The sequence below is a fragment of the Eleutherodactylus coqui genome, chromosome 11 (assembly GCF_035609145.1).
Source record: "Eleutherodactylus coqui strain aEleCoq1 chromosome 11, aEleCoq1.hap1, whole genome shotgun sequence".
Classification (NCBI taxonomy): Eukaryota; Metazoa; Chordata; class Amphibia; order Anura; family Eleutherodactylidae; genus Eleutherodactylus; species Eleutherodactylus coqui.
The window spans coordinates 130,949,008-130,970,616 of NC_089847.1; the positions used below are offsets into that span (position 1 = coordinate 130,949,008).

General features: G+C 47.0%; 1 protein-coding gene across 1 annotated transcript in view; it reads right to left on the reverse strand.

The window, feature by feature from the left end:
- Positions 1 to 21,463, reverse strand: part of LOC136581796 (vomeronasal type-2 receptor 26-like) — a 53,259-nt gene extending 31,796 nt beyond the window's left edge. Inside the window, exons 1-2 of the mRNA XM_066582418.1 lie at positions 21,164 to 21,463; positions 19,606 to 19,930 (exon numbers count right to left, since the gene is read on the reverse strand). Coding sequence (XP_066438515.1) covers positions 19,606 to 19,930; positions 21,164 to 21,463 — 625 coding nt within the window. The remainder of the gene's footprint in view (positions 1 to 19,605; positions 19,931 to 21,163) is intronic.
- Positions 21,464 to 21,609: the final 146 nt, after the last annotated feature.

The window sequence follows — 21,609 nt, forward strand, 5'->3', positions numbered from 1 at the left end:
CTAACACAAGCGTCGGAGCGAAAGCGCAAATACGCAGCCATGCACCCGCATGCACAAGCTTTAAACGTGTACATTGCCAAATTAATCAGTCTGGAGATGCTGCCGTACAGGCTTGTGGAAACGGAGGCTTCCAAAAACATGATGCCTGCGGTGGTCCTGCGCTACTTGATCCCCAGTCGCCACTATTTTTCTCGGTGTGCCCTCCCAGCCCTACACCAGCACGTCTCCAGCAACATAAATCGTGCCCTCACCAACGCGATTACTGGGAAGGTCCACTTAACCACGGACACGTGGACAAGTACTGGTGTGCAGGGTCACTATATCTCCCTGACGGCACGTTGGGTGAATTTGGTGGAGGCTGGGACCTAGTCAGAGCCTGGGACCGCACACGTCCTACCCACACCCAGAATAGCGGGTCCTACCTCGGTACTGGTATCTGCGGCGGTCTATGCCACCTCCTCCAAACCCTCCCCTTCCTCCACCTCCTCCGCCACCTCTACCTCTCAATTAAGCCATGTGAGCACGTCGCCAGCAGTCGGTATCGCGCGGCAGCACAGCGGTGGGCAAGCGTCAGCAGGCCGTGCTGAAACTAATCAGCTTAAGTGAAAAGAGGCACACGGCCCCCGAGCTATTGCAGGGTCTGACAGAGCAGACCGACCTCTGGCTTTTGTCGCTGAGCCTCCAACCGGGCATGGTCGTGTGTGACAACGGCTGTAACCTGGTGGCGGCTCTGCAGCTCAGCAGCCTCACACACGTGCCATGCCTGGCTCACGTCTTCAATCTGGTGGGTCAGCGGTTTCTGAAAAACTACCCCCACTTGTCTGACCTGCTCGTCAAGGTGCGCCGCGTCTGCACACATTTCCGCAAGTCCACCATGAACGCTGCCATCCTGAGGACCCTGCAACATCAGTTTCAGCTGCCAGAGCACCGACTACTGTGCAACGTGCCCACACGCTGGATTTCTATGCTGCACATGTTGGCCAGGCTGTACGAGCAGAGTAGAACAATAGTGGAATGCCAGCTGCAACATGGGGGGTGGAGTGATAGTCAACCCCCCCAATTCCTTACTGTGGAGGGGGCATGGATAGCAGATATCTGCCAAGTCCTCAGAAACTTTGAGGAGTCTACCCAGATGGTGAGCGGCGATGCTGCAATCATTAGCGTTACAATCCCGCTGCTTTGCCTGCTTAGAAATTTGCTGCAAAGCATTAAGGCCGACACTTAATGGTTGGAACAGGAGACAGGGGATGACAGTATGTCGCTTGATAGCCAGACCACCCACATGTCTAAATGTCTGCTCCATACAAGTATTGGGTTTCAAAGCTGGACACATAGCACGTACTTGTGCTGGCCTGCCCTGCCGCTAGCGTCTTGTCAGAGAGGGTGTTTTGTGCAGCTGGGGAAATCATCACGGACAAGCGTACCCACCTGTCAACTGCCAGTGCCGACATGCTTACACCTAAAGATTCTTTTCGCTGCAACCAGAGAAAAAAAGCATTCTCTATCACCGGAAAAAAAGGGGGAATTAGCTTTGTCAATCACTCTTGGATATTAATACTCCTCCTCCTGCTACTCCTCCTCCTAAAACAGCCTGTCATCACGCTAAACTGCCAATTTTTCTCTATCCCAAAAAGCTCTGCTTACAATTTTTTTTTACAATTTTTCAAAGTTTCTGAAGTATTGATACTTTAACAGAAACCAATTTTTTTCACAGGGCTGCCTCCTGGCTCTGTTACAAATTAAGCAACAGCGAGCTGTATCTTTAAAAAATGTTTCTGGGTTTCACCTGCCTTCGGGGTTTTGCAATTTTTCAGGGGTACACTTGTACTCTTGGTACACCAGTTTTTCTGGCCCTTGCCCATACTGTTATCTAACTAATTTTTCCAGCCTTCCCCTACACTCATGGTACATCAATGTTTCAGGGGTTCACCTATACTCTTGCTACAGAAATGTTACAGGAGTCTGCCAGTACCTCTGCTACAGAAATGTTACAGGGGTCTGCCTATACTTTTGCTACAGAAATGTTACTGGGGTCCGTTTATAATTTTACTACAAAAATATTACTGGGGTCTGCCTATACTTCTGCTACAGAAATGTTACTGGGCTCTGCCTATATTTTTGCTATAGAAATGTCACTGGGGTCTGCCTTTACCTTTGCTACAGAAATGTTACTGGGGTCCACCTATACTTCTGCTACAGACATGTTACGGGGGTCTACCTACACTTTTACTACAGGAATGTTACAGGGGTCTGCCTATACTTTTGCTATAGAAATGTTACTGGGGTCTGCCTTTACCTTTGCTACAGAAATGTCACTGGGGTCCACCTATACTTCTGCTACAGATATGTTACAGGGGCCTGCCTAAACTTCTGCTACAGAAATGTTACAGGGGTCTGCCTATACTTTTGCTACAGGAATGTTACAGGGGTCTGCCTATACTTCTGCTACAGATATGTTCCTGGGGTCTGCCTATACTTTTACTACAGAAATGTTACTTGGGTCTATCTATACCTTTGCTGCAGAAATGCTACTGGGGTCTGCCTTGACTTTTACTACAGGAACGTTAGAGGGATCTACCTATTTTTCTGCTACAGAAATGTTACTGGGGTCTGCCTATACCTTTGCTACAGGAATGTTAAAGGGGTCTGCCTATACTATGGGTGCTCAAAGGCTTCCCATTGCAGTGTTTTACCTATCTGGCACAAATACACTGACTCATTAGGGCAGAAATGTGGGCCGAGGCCAAGGTCCTTGCTCGGGTGAAACTCTCCCATGTTTGGGCACTCTGATTTCCTCCTGTGTAATACTATCTTTGTGCAGTGACAGCATAGGCGAGCCTAAATAACTCATGCCTATGCTTCTGCTACAGGAATGCTACAGGGGTTTGCCTATACTTCTGCTACAGGAATGTTACTGGGGTCTGCCTGTACTATGGGTGCACAAAGACTTCCCATTGCGTTGTTTTACCTGCCTGGCACAAATACACTGACTGACTTGGGTAGGGTGCAGAGTGCAGATGGCTTTTCCCTTGCGGTGTTGATTGAGCTATCTGACACCTACACAGAATGAATTGTGTGGGGACAGATGGATTTTCCATTGCTATGTAACTCAGGGCACCTTGGGTCACACAAGGTGAAGGCTGGAACTGAGCCTGACCCTGGGCCCGCTCACATACTTCCCACACAGACAATATGGGTCCTGGTCCTGGTTTCTTGGGCTTGTAATGCCACCTCTTCCTTCTGCTTGGGGTCAGGGGATCAGCACTGGGCAACATGTATTTTCTCTCGTGTTACCACAGTTATCTGAGGCACTGGTTTGGGCCAAACAAAAGGAACGTTACTGCATTAATGAGACGTTCACTGCTGCACTAGCATCAGAGTCCGCTTTATGCCCACGATTGCTGAGGGTGTGTGGAGAGGCCGAGGTTCTCAGTGGAGTGAAAGTCTGCCAGGTTAGGGCACTGTAATTGCTTCATGTTTAATACTTTTCTTGGGTTCCTTCGGCTCGCCTATGCTGTGAGTGCATAGAAACTTCCCATAGCGGTGTTTTACCGGCTGACACAAATACATTGACTGACTAGGGTAGAAATGTGGGCCGAGGTCCTTAGCGGGGTGAAACTGCCATGTTTGGGCTCTCTGATTTCTTCTTGTGTAATACCATCTTTGTGCACCAACAGCATAGGCAAGCCCAAAGAACTCAAAGACTTTCCATTGCGGTGTTGAGCTATCTAACACCTACACAGAATGAATTGTGTAGGGACACATGGATTTCCCATTGCTATGCAACTCGCGGCACCTTGGGTCACACAAGATGGAGGCTGGGACCAGGCCTGACCCTGGGCCCGCTCACATGCTTCCCACACAGAGCATTGCTGCATTGTGGAGATGTGTAGAAGTGCTGGCACCTGAGTCCCCTTTATGTCCACATTTGCGGCTCCTGACAATTTTGCGACGTAGGTGGCACGGGATTGGAATGATGATCGAATGTCAATTTATCATCAATTCTCAACAGCATTGTGGGCTATCGCCCACACTTTCAAAGAGGGTCGCTGCCTGGCCCTGCCAACCCTCTGCCGTTTGTGCCTTCGGTTCCTCCTCATCCAGTATGCGCTTGTAAATAGACGTAAGGGTGGTGTGGCTATGAAGCGAGCGTGTGGCATAAGGGCAGCTGAACGCTGCGCAGGGACACTTTTGTGTGCGCTGTGGACGCAGGATCGTGCGGGGGTTTTGGACAGCAATGCCAGCATGTAACCCAGGAGAAGAGGCAGCATTGTCACCCGCAGGCAGTGATTGTCCTTGGTTGCAGGTAGTGTGGTGCTTAGCTAAGGTGTGCCTTGCTAATGAGTGTTTGTCCCAAGTAAAAATTGTTAGGAGGGTGACGCCAGACTCTTGCCCCCATTTTGGCTTAAAAGTGGGACCTGGGAGCCTCAGATGCAGCCATGCATGCTGCCCCTGCCCTTCCCTATCCATTTCTGTGGTGTTTCCATGACTTTCTGAGGTTTTCCAGAGTTTCACAAGTCATGACCTATGGTGCAGCATCGGTCTCATACAAAAATGCTCGAGTCGCCCATTGACTTCAATGGGGTTCGTTACTCAAAACGAGCTCTTGAGTATTGCGAAAAGTTCGACTCGAGCAACGAGCACCCGAGCATTTTGTTGCTTGCTCATCTCTAATTAAGACCTTTTAGTTGAAATATTGCAAAATGTACAGGAGAATAAAGGTAATTCCTTTACTGCACCTGGGATGCTGTCACATATATGTACTTGAATGTTACAACATCGGTCTGTGAGCTACATCTCAAGAGAATCTGGGTCATGCAGCAAAACAATGACCCAAAACACACAAGTACTTCTACAAACTATCAGTTAAATAAGCAAAAAGTTAAAATTTTAGAATGACCAAATTAAAGTCCTGACCTTAATCCTATGGAAATGTGGAAGGACCTGAAGCGAGTCGCTCATGGGAGGAAACTCACCAACATAAGGGCTCAGTCACACGGGCGTTTGTACGTACGTCTGTCAGTAGCGTTTGCGGTCCGCATCTATATAGATCCAATGCTTTTCAATGTGAGCGGTTACATGTGCGAATTTTACATGTGCACAAATGCATGCAGCAAAAATTACAGGACACCGGTTCGCAGAACGCATGCAACTGCGGCAAACCGGTATTTTGTGCATGTGAAACCCCTGGATGCGACAGGTGCCGACACTTCTGAGTGCAATTAATGAATTATAAGTCCCTTCTGCAGCTCAATTGCCATCTTATTGCAGCTGTAATTGCTGGAGGCTGCAAGTACACAGTTACACGCACTCCGGTTGCTGGCTGGAGTCCCCACACCTCTCTCCTCTCCACCTGGCAGCCGGTTCAGTCGGCCCCCACCTCTGCTCCTCTTTCCTTGATTTGTGCCCACTGGCTTCAGTGAGAGCAGCACCATAGGAGACAGTTTTACTACCTGTTTCCACAGCCACCTGCAGACAGGCTGTATGTGCTTGTTTGTTGGAGCAGGGACAGCAGGTTACCAGAGTTCCTCAACTGTCGTGATGTGGATTTTTGATGAGGTTTCTGCAGGTCAAGCACATGATTTCAATTTACATGCACATCAAAACACATAGGACCCCTGCACACTCGCAGAGGCCTGCACAGAAATGTCACTCCGGGCACGCTGGCTCCGCTCTGCACATGCACCAGTTGGGCGCCAGCTGGCACATCACAGAGCTGGAGCCGCGGGAGCAGGTGAGAGCCACACTGGTCCCTGCAGGGATGCGGGTGAGATCCCGCTGCGAGAATTCTCGCTGGGAATTCGACCCGTCTGTCTGCAGGCGACCTAAGAAAACACTACAGAAATTTGTTAAAACTGTGATATAGTTACCAAGTTAAACATGAATGTTGCCCACCTGGATGGTGACTGGGAGATACCTACCGTCTTACATGTCAGTGTCAATTACTGTTATTTGTCTATACAGTAAAGTTTTTTCTAATTTTTTTAAACCTTAACTTATGGTATAATAATAAGTGATGTGCTCACTCCCTTATCTATGACAATATTACAACAAAAAGTTATCTGAAGCTGCTCAGGGTTCATATTCTGCAGTTCTTGTATAGTAATAATGCAATATTTAGCAGCCCTTCTAAGAGATTCAGCTGTGGTGCCTGACTACATGTTCTGGCACTTACTTATAACACATCATGTAGATCGGAGTAATCTTAAACGGAAAATCTATAAATCGGTGGACAGTGACGACTCCTCCAATCGTAATGTCTCCGTCCTGTACATATTCATAATCTTCCACCGCTGTCTGAATTTTAAGCCTGCAGGCCGCTGCTGGAGTCTGACTTGTGAATATACAAGGTGTCACACAAAGAATTAACAGAATAGAGTTATCAGTGAAGAAGCTGCAGTTAAAGATGAAGATGCTGCTGCAAAATCTAAAACAATTCATCTTACAATAAGGGGGGATAATTCTGGACTGTCAGCAGAATGACAGGCAGTAACTTCTGCAGCATCTTACTGTCAGTGCAACCGGAGAAAATCCAGCCATCTTTTATAGAGTCCTGCTTACTATAATACAACGTGTCCTAAATTTACACTCAGGCCTCATATGTTACTGTGGTAAATGTGTTCTCTGCTTATTTCAAAGTAGATTTAGATAATAAGAAATAGATTGCATAGATACACATTTGGCTCTTTCCTCCTGCTCCTCTTTATGCTATGATCACAGTGAACACATCTTTACTATTAAGAGCGAATGAATTATTGTAGTGTCGCTGGTTTCATTCAACGGGATCAATACTTGAACAATAGTATATTGCCGGAAGATAACTTTTTACAAACGCAAAGTAGGACAACATAAAAAAAGTGTGGAAATGACAGCTGCAGCAACAGCAGCTGCAGATCATTCACGGACTGCAGCCAGAGGGATAATAATGACAACTGCAGTAAAGTGCAACCAAGCAGCGGTTGTATCTCCTCCAACTCCACTCCATAGAACTACGTAAAACAACTGCAAAGAAATTACTGTTATTCGTCCTGAACATCTCAATTCCCGCTGCCCGATACAAAACTCCCAGGCTTCACTCCCCCTTTACTTGGTCTGACTCAGGTATGGACTTTTTGGGTATAAGATTCACAAAGAAAGCCGAAGACTTATTTTCGGCCAATTTTCTCCCCCTAATTCCCAAGATCAAAAATCTACTACGCTCATACGATCTTTCTTTTATTTCTTGGCTGGGTAGGAAAAATATCTTAAAATCCTATGTCGTACCGATTATCCTTTATAAGATCCGGCTTCTCCTCATCTATGTCCCTGCCAGCTTTTTTAAGACTCTCCGCACGATTTTTTCTAGATATGTGTGGATGGGGAGGAGGCCGAGGTTACCCCACTGTCTCTTGGTCAGGGGGCGTGTGGAAGGAGGAGTCGACTTCCCCTGTGTCGGTGATTTCTATCTCCCCACCCAATTGAACTATTGGTTGGAGCTCTCCCACCCGAGTAACGAACCCTTAATCCAGGCTTTGGCCAGAGGATCTCATGGCCCTACATTCCTAGAAGACCTCTAGTTCCAATATAAAGAATTATAGAGGCTGGAGAACCAACCCCCTACTAAGGGGTCTCCTGGAGACATGGGAGGCCCTGAGAGAGACCCTGGCGCCAAGACCCTCCCCCTGCACCCCTCTGTGTGCTCTCTATAAACTGATGGATCTCTCGCTTGACTCTTGCTCTGTTGGGGCGTGGAGGATGTTTGGGACCAGACACCTACAAGATATCCTCTCCATAGCCCACAAGCCCACCTCTACCATACTACAAGAACTCCTCCCCAATCAACCGCTATCCTTCCTAATATCTAACCACATACTGAAAGTACTTGGGGACTTCCTCAAATTACATAAATCATCAAGGCCCCTAACTCCTTTTGAGAGGGTGATTGGGACATCCTCCTCGCTCTCGCGGAAAATATCCTTTATTTGGAAAAACTTCATCTCTCTCTCCCCGGCTGCGTAGCCTGCCTTCCTCGTCTCCTAGGAAAGGGAGCTGCGGATATCCCTTTCTCAAAGTGACACCAAACTTATCCTCAAGACGGCTCTCGGACTTTCGCCGTGTGTAATCTCACAGGAATCCCACTACAAACTCTTAACGAGATGGTACAGGACCCCACAATGGTTATCTAATCACAAATTGGCCTCGCAGGACAGGTGCTGGAGATGTGAAGCGTCTATCGGCTCATATTTACATATATGGTGGGAGTGCCCGCTGATATCTCCCTTCTGGAGAGAGGTCAAGGGGGTGCTGAGGAAGCTTTCCCCTAATCTGCTGCTGTCCCCTGAGGTGGTTCTCCCGTGGAGGCCATCTCCTACCTTCCACCCTCTCAAACACAAACTGATTGCTCAGTTGATTGACACTGCTAAAGCCCTTATTCCCAGGATGTGGAGGCAACGAGACCCTCCCACCCTGACCCTATGGAGGGATAGGGCAGACCTTCTTGCGAGCCTTGAGGAGCTATCTGGCTGGTCCACCGGATCCCATGAGAGTTTTCTAAAAACATGGTCCCCATGGTGTGCCATCAGAAGAGACATTAGCTGATGGGCCTGCCTGCCGGCGCTGTCCAGATGAGTAGCCTGAGTACCTGGCCCCTAAATCTCTATGCTAGGTGGGGTACCATTATCAGCTTAATGGAACTGTGCCCTGACTGTAGATGCTAATACCCCGCTTCGTGTGGTGGCGTGGGGTTGGGCCCTTGGACCCGCTCCCGCTTGAGGGTCGGGTGGTGGACTCCCCCCCTGGCTGTCCTCCCTCCCGCCTCCCACCCTTTCCCTGGTTCTCCGTTTTTCCTCTTCCCCAACCCATTCCCCCCCCCTCTCCCATCGTCTGTCATTGTTCCCCCTGTCTCTAAGATTTAGCCTAATAGAATTTTGCCGACTCCTGGGACACCTAGCTGAATGGCAAATAGTATGCTAAAGTTCACCCCTATCCAGGGTAGTTGTACCGGGTCTCATGTACTTTTTAAGCACATTACCATCTCAAATTGTAGTCTATTTTTTTCTGTCAGTACTAAACTCTTTGTACACATTCCCTGATGCTTTATGTGTTTATAACTTGTAAACCTAATAAAAACTGATTTACAAAAAAAAAGAAATTACTGTTATTTGTGCTATTGGGAACTCATGACTAGACTCAACTGTAACTTCATCATGTCCAAATAGCTGTTGACCGTCAGGGCCAGTTTGGAGTTGTAGTTTTCACTAGAGAACTAGGGTATGTTCAAACTTTACGAATTTGTTGCGAATGTTTCACAGCAGATAATCCTTGACAAATGTGTAAAAAATCCACACCAAAGGTCATTGCGGATTTTGATGTGCGGTTGTTCAGGATTTCATCACAAAGCATGTCAGTTTCTGCTGACACTTTATCCACAATGCTTGTATTGTAAATGACACAGAAAAGAAGCTGCATTTCAGACCCATGGGAATGTATGCTTAAGGCCTCGGTCAGACGACCGTTTTTTGCCGCGATTTGCGGATCGCATGACGGATGCGCATCCGCAAATCGCGTGACCGGGGCCGACGATTCGCCGAAACATCTGCAGCTAGAAAGCTTTTTCAGTGAAACGGGCCCGATCAAAGGAGCGCTGTCCGCCCATTGAAATTCAATGGAGCCAGCAATACAGCCGGCTCCATTGAAAGCAATGGGCTGCCGGCGAGCCAGGATGAATTTTCCGGAAGGGCTTAAAAATATAAGCCCTTGCCTGAAAACTATCCAAAAATGTGTAAAAATAAAAAAAATATATATACTCACCTTGTCCCTGCAGACAGAGTTCAGCCTCAGCCGGCCGGCAGTTCTCCTGAACTACTCTGTGTAGTATTCAGCAGGTGGGGATTTAAAATCCCTGCCTGCTGAATGGGTTGCCTCTGATTGGTCACAGCCCTCACCAATCAGAGGCATCTCTCACTCACCCATTCATGAATTCATGAATGGGTGAGTGAGTGCTAACTTTGATTGGCTCAGCGCAGGGACCAATCAGGGGCAGCTCTAAGCTATCATTCAATAGCTGAGAGCTGCCCCTGATTGGTCCTTACAAGCCCAAGAAACCATGACTAGGACCTGCTATCGTCTGTGTGGGAAGTATGTGAGTGGGCCCTGGGCCAGGCTTGGTCCCAGCCTCCACCTTGTGTGACCCAAGTTGCCCTGAGTTACATAGCAATGGGAAATCCATAAGTCCCCACACAATTCATTGCTCAATCAACACCGCAAGGGGAAAGCCATCTGCACTCTGCACCCTACCCAAGTCAGTCAGTGTATTTGTGCCAGACAGGTAAAACAACGCAATGGGAAGTCTTTGTGCACCCATAGTACAGGCAGACCCCAGTAACATTCCTGTAGCAAAAGAATAGGCAGACCCCTGTAACATTCCTGTAGTAAAAGTATAGGCAGACCCCGGTAACATTTCTGTAGCAGAAGTATAGGCAGAACCCTGAAGCATTCCGGTAGCAGAAGTATAGGCAGACTCCAGTAACATTTCTGTAGCAAAGGTATAGGCAGACCCCTGTAGCATTCCAGTAGCAGAAGTATAGGCAGACCCCTGTAACATTCCTGTAGCAAAGGTATAGGCAGACCCCTGTAACATTTCTGTAGCAAAAGCATAGGCAGACCCCTGTAACATTCCTGTAGCAAAGGTATAGGCAGACCCCAGTAACATTTCTGTAGCAGAAGAATAGGCAGACCCCTGTAACATTCCTGTAGTAAAAGTATAAGCAGACCCCAGTAACATTCCTGTAGTAAAAGTATAGGCGGACCCCAGTAACATTTCTGTAGTAAAAGTATAGGTGGACCCCAGTAATATTTCTGTAGTAAAAGTATAAGCAGACCCCAGTAACATTCCTGTAGTAAAAGTATAGGCGGACCCCAGTAACATTCCTGTTGTAAAAGTATAGGCGGACCCCAGTAACATTTCTGTAGTAAAAGTATAGGCCGACCCCTGTAACATTCCTGTAGCAAAGGCATAGGCAGACCCCAGTAACATTTCTGTAGCAGAAGAATAGGCAGACCCCTGTAACATTCCTGTAGTAAAAGTATAAGTAGACCCCAGTAACATTCCTGTAGTAAAAGTATAGGCGGACCCCAGTAACATTCCTGTAGTAAAAGTATAGGCGGACCCCAGTAACATTCCTGTAGTAAAAGTACAGGCGGATCCCAGTAACATATCTGTAGTAAAAGTATAGGCAGACCCCAGTAACATTTCTGTAGTAAAAGTATAGGCAGACCCCTGTAACATTTTTGTAGCAGAAGTATAGGCAGATCCCAGTAACATTTCTGTAGTAAAAGTATAGGCAAACCCCAGTAGCATTTCTGTAGCAGAAGTATAGGAAGACCCCAGTAACATTTCTGTAGCAGAAGTATAGGCAGATCCCTGTAACATTTTTGTAGCAAGAGTATAGGCGAACCCCTGAAACATTGGTGTACTGTGAGTGTAAGCAAAGGCTATGGGTGGAGTTTCCGTGAGGGTAAACCATTTACTAGGTTTCCCCAGCAGTGTATGTGATGAAACAAACCAATCAGCTGTCAGCTGGTAGAGGAAGCTTATGTATGATATACTGGGAAGAAGCGTCCAATAAGTTTTATAAAGAAGATATTCTTTATATATACATATTATATCATTTTACAATGTTCCAAAAACACAGGAAAGGTAAATCATCAACCAACAGGATGAGTGGCATGTGTATAAAAAGAGAAATGATTTTAAAAAAAGGTGCAAGTCATTAAAGGGGTTGTCCCGCGAAAGCAAGTGGGTCTATACACTTCTGTATGGCCATATTAATGCACTTTGTAATGTACATTGTGCATTAATTATGAGCCATACAGAAGTTATTCACTTACCTGTTCCGTTGCTAGCGTCCCCGTCTCCATGGTGCCTTCTAATTTTCAGCGTCTAATAGCCAGATTAGACGCGCTTGCGCAGTCCGGGTCTTCTTCTTTGCTGAATGGGGCCGCTCGTGCCGGAGAGCGGCTCCTTGTAGCTCCGCCCCGTCACGTGCCGATTCCAGCCAATCAGGAGGCTGGAATCGGCAATGGACCGCACAGAAGCCCTGCGGTCCACCGAGGGAGAAGATCCCGGCGGCCATCTTCAGCAGGTAAGTAAGAAGTCACCGGAGCGCGGGGATTCAGGTAAGCTCTGTGCAGATTTTATTTTTAACCCCTGCATCGAGGTTGTCTCGTGCCGAACGGGGGGGCTGTTGAAAAAAAAAAAAAAAACGTTTCGGCGCGGGACAACCCCTTTAAAATGACAATTTAGAGTTGGAATAACAACTCAATCTCCAGCATTCATAGAGTTAACCCGCTGGGCTGTAGATGTGTGTGATGAATGGATTTCTCTCTCCCAGCAGGTTTTGTCTCTGGTGGGATTTTCAGGTTGATGTTAGAAACTAATGAGCGGTTCAGTGAAGTTCTCACCTGTAAGGTGTACTTAAGTGTGACATCATCACCTTCCCATCTAATTACACAGATAGAAATAGAGTAAATAAGAAATAGAGAACTCAAGAATAAGAAATGTAGAATAAACAATGTAGTCACCAGAGGATAGACAGATGGGAGATGAAGTTGTCATAATTCACAAAGTACAACAGAAACTATCTATCTTTCTTTCAATGCAACCCACAGCACATGATATGCTGATATATAAAGTACAAATAAATATACAACACAGAGTCTAATGATGAACTCTATACAATTTGGCTACAAAATAACAGCGCCATATGTTCACCAGATAAAACCTCTACACAGCTACCTAAATAACAATGTCATACACCGCCATTATCCACATAGACTGCAATGATAACATGCTGTACAGTGAATAAATAGCAGTGCCACACAATTCATAAGTAAATATCACCAAATAGTACTCAAATCATATACATTTGTTTACATTATTGTACGGGGATCCAGGATATAAAAAAATAACAGACGCACACTCATCATGAGTACTTTATCTTAGATTTGAAGATTACTTTTTCATATAGATATAGGATTCTATCTTTAAATAATGATTCAGGGACCTTTTACACTAATCGATAATTGTTCAGATACTCGCTGTATCACAATTGTATAAGCAATAATCGTTCAGTGTAAATGCCGGCAATAGATAATTCATTTGTCGCTGAGTTTCTGCAGGCTTAAAAAACTAAGAAAGATCATCCTATGTAAACAGGCAGTCATCCATCTATGAAAAATGGCTTATTTATTCTGAATGAAGGCAGGCAATTGGAAGAGGTCTCTAATAGAGATGAGCGAGCACCAAAATGCTCGGGTGCTCGTTGATCGAGTCGAACTTTTCGTGATGCTCGAGAGCTCGGTGTGAGTAACGAACCCCATTGACGTCATTGGGGGGACTCGAGCATTTTTGTATATGACCGATGCTCCGGATAGGTCTTCACTTGTGAAACTCTGGAAAACATCCGAAAGTCATGGAAACACCACAGAAATGGATAGGGAAGAGCAGGGGCAGCGTGCAGGGCTGCATTTCAGGCTCCCAGGTCCCACTATTAAGCCACAATAGGGGCTAGAGTCTGCCCCCCCCTAACAATTTTTACTTCGGACAAACCCTCATTAGCAAGGCACACCTTAGCAAAGCACCACACTACCTGCAACCAAGCACAATCTCTGCCTGCGGAACACACCACTGCCTCTTCTCCTGGGTTACATGCTGCCCAACCCCCCACACGACTCTGCATCCACAGCACACACAAAAGTTTCCCTGCGCAGCCCCCAGCTGCATTCATGCCACACGCTCACTTCATAGCTACACCACCCTGATGTTTATTTCCAAGTGCGTCTGTGATGAGGAGGAACCGGAGGCACACACTGCAGAGGGTTGGAAAGGCCAGGCAGCGACCCTCTTTGAAAGGGGGGGGGGGGGCGATAGCCCACAATGCTGTTGAGAATCGATGATAAATTGACATACGATCATCATTCCAATCCTGTGCCACCTCCGTCGCAAAATAGTTAGGAGCCGCAAACGTGGGCATAAAGGGGACTTAGGCGCCAGCACTTCTACACATCTCCACAATGCAGCAATATTCTGTGTGGGAAGCACGTGAGTGGCCCCAGGGTCAGGATCGGTCCCAGCCTCCATCTTGTGTGACCCAAGGTGCCGCAAGTTGCATAGCAATGGGAAATCTATGTGTCCCCACACAATTAATTCTGTGTAGGTGTTAGATAGTTCAACACCGCAATGGAAAGTCTTTGAGTTCCTTGGGCTTGCCTATGCTGTCGGGGCAAAAAGATGGTATTACACAAGAAGAACTCAGAGCGCCCAAACATGGCAGAGTTTCACCCCACCAAGGACCTCGGCCCACATTTCTACCCTAGTCAGTCAGTGTATTTGTGCCAGACAGGTAAAGCAACGCAATGGTAACTCATTGTGCACTCACAGCATAGGCGAACCTAAGAAACTCAAGCATGGTATTACACATGAGGAAATCAGAGTGCCCAAACATGGCAGAGTTTCACCCTGCGAAGGGCGTCGGCCTACATTTCTGCCCTAGTCAGTCAGTGGGTTTGTGTCAGACAGGTAAAACACCGCAATGGGAAGTCTTTGTGCACCCACAGCATAGGCGAGCCCCAGGAACTTAAAGATGGTATTACGAATAAGGAAATCAGAGCGCCCGAACATGGCAAAATTTCACCTCGCCAAGCACCTCAGCCCACACCCTCAGCAATCGTGGGCATGAAGCGGACTTTGATGTTAGTACAGCTGTGAACGTCTCATTAAATTAGTTGCTGTTGCTTTCACCGCTCCAAAGACTGGATTAACCAGGAACAAGTTCCACAGACCCAACCTGGCGCAGTTGCATTTCCCGCAGGATACAGGCCTCAGCCCACACCCTCAGCAATCGTGGGCATGAAGCGGACTCCGATGCTAGTACAGCAGTGAACGTTTCATTAATGCAGTAACGCTCGTCTTCTTTGCCCCAAACCAGTGTCTCAGGCAACTGTGGTAACACGAGAGAAAATACATTATGCCCAGTGCTGATCCCCTGAACCCAAACAGGAGCAGGAGGTGGCCTTACAAGGCCAAGAAACCATGACCAAGACCCGCTATAGCCTGTGTGGGAAATATGTGAGTGGGTCCTTGGACAGGCTCGGTCCCAGCCTCCACATTGTGGGATCCAAGGTGCAACGAGTTACATAGCAATGGGAAAATCTATGTGCCCACACACTATTCATTCTATGTAGGTGTCAGATAGCTCTGCACACTACCCAAGTCAGTCAGTGATTTGTGCCAGATAGGTAAATCACCGCTATGGGAAGTCTGTGAGCACCCACAGCATAGGCGAGTCCAAGGAACCCAAAGACAGTATTAAATATGAAGAAATCACAGTGCCCAAACATGGCAGACTTTCACTGCGCTGAGGACATAGTCCTCTGCCCACACCCTTAGCAATCGCCGGCATAGAGTGGACTCCGATGCTAGAACAGCTGTGAACATCTCATTAAAGGGGTTGTCCCGCGATAGCAAGTTGGGTTATGCACTTCTGTATGGCCATATTAATGCACTTTGTAATATACATCGTGCATTAAATATGAGCCATACAGAAGTTATTCACTTACCTGCTCCGTTGCTGGCGTCCCCGTCGCCATGGTGCCATCTAGTTTCAGCGTCTAATCGCCGGATTAGACGCGCTTGCGCAGATGGTTCTTTTACCTTCGGCTCCCTCCGGCATCATCGGCGTTCTGGCTCCACCCCCTTGTACGCGTCATCGCGTAGCTCCGCCCCCATCACATGTGCCGATTACAGCCTCCTGATTGGCTGGAATCGGCACATGTGATGGGGCGGAACTACGCGATGACGCGTACAAGGGGGCGGGGCCAGAACGCCGATGATGCCGGAGGGAGCCGAAGGTAAAAGAACCATCTGCGCAAGCGCGTCTAATCCGGCGATTAGACGCTGAAACTAGACGGCACCATGGCGTCGGGGACGCCAGCAACGGAGCAGGTAAGTGAGTAACTTCTGTATGGCTCATATTTAATGCACGATGTATATTACAAAGTGCATTAATATGGCCATACAGAAGTGCATAACCCCACTTGCTATCGCGGGACAACCCCTTTAATGCAGTAACGCTCCTCTCCTTTGGCCGAAACGAGTTTCTCAGATAACTGTGGTAACATGAGAGAATGTATATCATGCCCAGTGCTAATCCCCTGACCCCAAGCAGGAGAAGGAGGTGGCATTACATGGACAAGACACAAAGACCAGGACCCACTATAGTCTGTGTGGGAAGCACGTTAGCGACCCAGGGTCAGGCTCGGTCCAAGCCTCCACCTTGTGTGACCCAAGGAGCCCTGAGTTACATAGCAATGGGAAATCCATGTGTCCCAACACAGATAGCTCAACGCTGCAAGGGGAAGTCTTTGAGTTTCTTGGGCTCGCCTATGCTGTAAGTGCACAAAGATGGCATTACACAGGAAGAAATCAGAGTGCCCGACCCTGGGAGAGTTTCACCCTGCCAAGCAACTTCGCCTCGGCACACAATTCTGGCCTAGTCAGTCACTGTATTATTTGTGCCAGATAGGTAAAACACAGCAATGGGAAGACTTAGTGCACCCATAGTAAAAGTATAGGCAGACCCCTGTAACATTCCTGTAGCAAAGGTATAAACAGACCCCAGTAACATTTCTGTAGCACAAGTATAGGCAGACCCCTGTAACATTTCTGTAGTAAACATATAGACAGACCCCAGTAGCATTTCTGTAGTAACAGTATAGACAGACCCGTGTAACATTTCTGTAGTAGAAGTATAGGCAGACCCCAGTAACATTTCTGTAGTAACAGTATAGACAGACCCATGTAACATTTCTGTAGCAGAAGTATAGGCAGATACCTGTAACATTTCTGTAGCTAAGGTATAGGCAGACCCCTGTAACATTTCTGTAGTAAAAGTATAGGCAGACCCCAGTAACATTTCTGTAGTAACAGAATAGACAGACCCCTGTAACATTTCTGTAGCAGAAGTATAGGCAGACCCCTGTAACATTTCTGTAGCAGAAGTATAGGCAGACCCCAGTAACATTACTGTAGCAGCAGTATAGGCAGACCCCTGTAAAGTTTTTGTAACAGCAGTATAGGCAGACCCCAGTATCATTTCTGTAGTAGAAATATAGGCAGACCCCTGTAACATTTCTGTAGCAGAAGTATAGGCAGACCCTTTTAACATTTATGTAGCAGCAGTATAGACAGACCCCTGTAACATTTTTTGTAGCAGCAGTATAGGCAGACCCCAGTACCATTTCTGTAGTAGAAGTACAGGCAGACCCCAGTAACATTTCTGTAGCAGAACTATAGGCAGACCCCAGTAACATTTCTGTAGCAGAAGTATAGGCATGCCCAGTAACATTTCTGTAGTAGAAGTATAGACAGACCCCAGTAACATTTCTGTAGCAGAAGTATAGTCAGACCCCTGTAACATTTATGTGGCAGAAGTATAGGCAGACCCTAGTAACATTTTTGTAGCAGAAGTATATGCAGACCCCTGTAACATTTCTGTGGCAGAAGTATAGACAGACCCCAGTAACATTTCTGTTGTATCAGTATAGACAGACCCCAGTAACATTTCTGTAGCAGACGTATAGGCAGACCCCTATAACATTTATGTGGCAGAAGATTAGGCTGACCCCAGTAATATTTATGTAGCAAAGGTTTAGGCAGACCCCAGTAACATTTATGTAGCAGAAGTTTAGGCAGACCCCAGTAAAATTTCTGTAGCAAGAGTATAGGCGAACCCCTGAAAATTGGGGTACAATGACTGTAGGTGAAGGCCGGAAAAATTAGTTAGTCAAGAGCATAGGCGAGGGCTAGAAAAATTAGTGTACCAAGAGTACAAATGTACCCCTGAAAATTTGCTCAACCGAGAGGGCAGGTGAAACCCATAAATATTTTTTTAAAGATACAGCTCGCTGTTGCTTAATATGTAACACAGCCTAGAGGCAGCCCTGTTCAAAAAATTGGTTCATGTTAAAGTATCAATACTTTTGAAACTTTGAAAAATTGGAAAAAAATTGTTAGATGAGCCTTTTGGGATGCAGAAAAATTGGCAGTTCAGCGTGATGACATGATGTTTCAGGAGGAGGAGTAGGAGGAGGAGGACTAATATCAGAGACAGATTGACAAAGCTAAATGCCCTTTTTCCGGTGATAGAAAAGAATGCTTTTATCTGCGGTCGCAGCAAAAAGAATCTTTAGGTTCCGCTGCTGTCCGCCGGTGGAGAAGAGAAGTCTGGGGAAATCCAGGCTTTGTTCATCTTTATGAGTGTAAGCATGTTGGCACTGGCAGTTTACAGGCGGGTATGCTTATCCATGATGATTCCTCCAGCTGCACTAAACACCCTCTCTGACAAGACGCTAACAGCAGGGTAAGAAAGCACCTCCGGGGCATACAGCGCAAATTCATGCCACGTGTCCAGCTTCAACACCCAATAGTTGTATGGAGCAGAGGCATCACGGAAGACGGTGGTACGATCGACTACATACTCCCTCACCATCTTTTTACAGTGCTCCCTCCAACTCAGCCTTGACTGGGAAGTGATGACACAGTCTTGCTGGGGAGCCATAAAGCTGGCAAAGGCTTTGGAGAGTGTTCCCCTGCCTGCGCTGAACATGCTGCCTGATCGCCACGCCTCACCTGCTACTTGGCCCTCGGGACTGCGCCTTCTACCACTAGCGCTGTCAGATGGGAAGTTTAGCATCACTTTGTCCACCAGGGCTGTGTGGTATTGCATCACTCTCGTACGCCTTTCCTCTTCGGGAATGAGAGTGGAAAGGTTTTCCTTGCACCATGGGTTGAGAAGGGTGTACACCCAGTAATCCGTGTTGGCCAGAATGCATCTAACGTGAGGGTCACAAGAAAGGCAGCCTAACATGAAGTCAGTCATGTGTGCCAGGGTGCCAGTATGCAAGACATGGCTGTCCTCACTAGGAAGATGACTTTCAGGATCCTCCTCCTCCTCCATAGCCCATACATGCTGAACAGATGAGAGGCAAGCAGCATGGGTACCCTCTGCAGTGTGCCCAGCTGTCTCTTCCCCCTCCTCCTCCTGCTCCTCCCCCTCCTCCTTCTCCTCCAAAACACGCTGAGATATAAACATGAGGGTGGTCTGGCTATCAAGCGACATACTGTCATCCCCCGTCTCCTGTTCCAACCTCAAAGCGTTGGCCTTTATGCCTTGCAGCGAACTTCTCAGCAGGCATAGCACTAAACAGGGCCAACCTTCAACCCAGTTTGAGAAAACATCCACACACACGAGGACATATTCATAGGTCGCACTATTGGGGAGCTGGATGAAATCAATCCCAATCTCTGGAAAGGATACAATGGCTTTGGAATGCATTTACGAGGGACTTTAACAGTCTTTCCAACGCTATGGCAGGCACCGATAACACAACCTTGCGCAAATCTGGCGGCAGAGTGATGGAAACCCGGCACTACCCAGTACTGACTTACCAAACTCACTATTGCCTCCTTAGATTGATTGGTTGGTCCATGTGAGAGGGCACACATCATGGGGTGGAGGACCCTTGGTAAGCAAAGCCGGGACCCTACCCTCCATAGCCCGTCCTCACCTGGGGACCCGGAGTGCCTACCCCACTCCTCCTTTTCTTGATCCATGGCCAGGTTCTGGAGCTTCAGAAGCAAACCCATATCCACCTTTCCCAAGGCAGTATCCGTTGCCAAACAATATAGATGGTTAGGCAAAGGCAGAAGGGCTACCGCTTTGGCTGCCAGGTCTGCTCTGTGGTTTCCTATGGCCTCAGATGATTGCTCTATGGTGTGTGCGCGGACTTTGATGATACCAACCTTCTTAGATAGTCCAAGGGCCCTCAACAACTGCGCTATCAGTGTGGCATTCTTGACGGGTTTCCCAGAGGAAGAGGTAAAGTCTGTGGCCTGCCATAAGGGTAAGTAGTCATGACATATACCAAAGCAGTATTGACTATCAGTGTATATGTTGGCTACACGATGCTCTGCCATTGAACACGCCTCAGTGAGTGCAGTCAGCTCTGCCTCCTGTGCTGACATGGAGGGAGGTAGAGATTCTCCCTTCAGCACCTCATGTTGGGACACTATGGCATATCCTGTATGCAGTTAGCCATTTTGGTAAACGTGGGAACCATCAACAAACAGTTCCAGGTCAGCGTTTGGAATTGGGGTCTCACTGACATTGTCAAGTGGTTTAGTTTCTGTGTTCATTAATTCAATGCAATCATGTACAGGGGTTTCACCCTCATGCTCATTTTCCTTACCTATGTCTGGTAAAAGAGTGGCCGGATTCAAGGCAGTATTGTGGTGGAAGTCCAGTATTTCTATATTTTGGATCGGTGGGCTTTGGCAGTAGACAGTTGTCAATTTAACATTCTGTATACATATAATGTCTTGCTACAAGTTATGCAATAGGTACTTCCGCTTATATGAAATATCTGTTTTATAAACTCTGCTGGATGGGATTTAGCACGCAACCAAGATATAAATATATCTGTTTGTCCGGTTGCATGGGTGATTAAAGGAACTAGGAAGTAGACAATGAACCGAATCTGAGACAAGCTTCCGCTTTCAAGTTACCGCGAAAATTTCCCCAGCGACTTTACTGGAAACGTATGCAAATAACATGGGAGGTTTGTGCAATTTATAGTTCATGATGTAACATCCAATCATATCGAAGGAACCCCACGTGGCTCCAAGACAACCCACTCATTTCATCCACCACCTGATGGCCAATCACAGATGACCGGAGGATGGAAGAATTGCAAGATGCTTATCCAATAATTAAACAATACGTTGTATGCATGTAATTTTTGACCTGCCCAGATGGGCGGATTTGTTAAACTCTTAAAATAGGCTACACGCCGATCATTAAAGTTAGAATTGAGGAAGCTATGCATGCTGAACATCGTGTCAGTTTGGGAACTTCTTATGCGCATTATCAATTCAGAATTAATATGGAGGGCTGTAAACATTCCAAATTGAGTAAGCCGTAATTCCGCAAAGGAAATCTACGACAGTATACCTCTTGATTGTGAAGTTGGGTGGAGTTAGGAGGGCAACCTCATATTTTGTGAGTCTTGCCATTGAAAGGTGCTTAGTTGTCACTTGTGACAACACTTCCTGTACTGCATGCGGTACTTGTATCACCAGAGGGTGATCCAGCACCATGTCTGCAACTTTTTCCTTGAGCACAGCACATACTTCAATGGCTCTGATACATGAAGGTGCTCCCCTTACAATCACATCCAACCTCACAGAGTAATACCCTACAGGTCTTTGTTTCACTCCGTGTTGTTGTGTAAGGACACCTTTTGCATGTCCTTCACTTTCATGACAAAACAGGTTAAATGGTAAGTCATAATTCGGTATGCCCAAAGCCAGAGCTGACACAATTGCAGCTTTAAATTTTTGGAACCCTTCTTGTGCTTCTGGCGTCATTTGAAAGGGTTGTCCCTTGTTGCAAGCGATTAGCACATCAAATAGTGGTTGCATCAGGCTTGATGCACTGTGGACCCATTCTTGGCAATAACTGACCAATCTCAGAAAGGCCCGAAGTGACCGTGCACCCGCAGGCTGAGATGCCT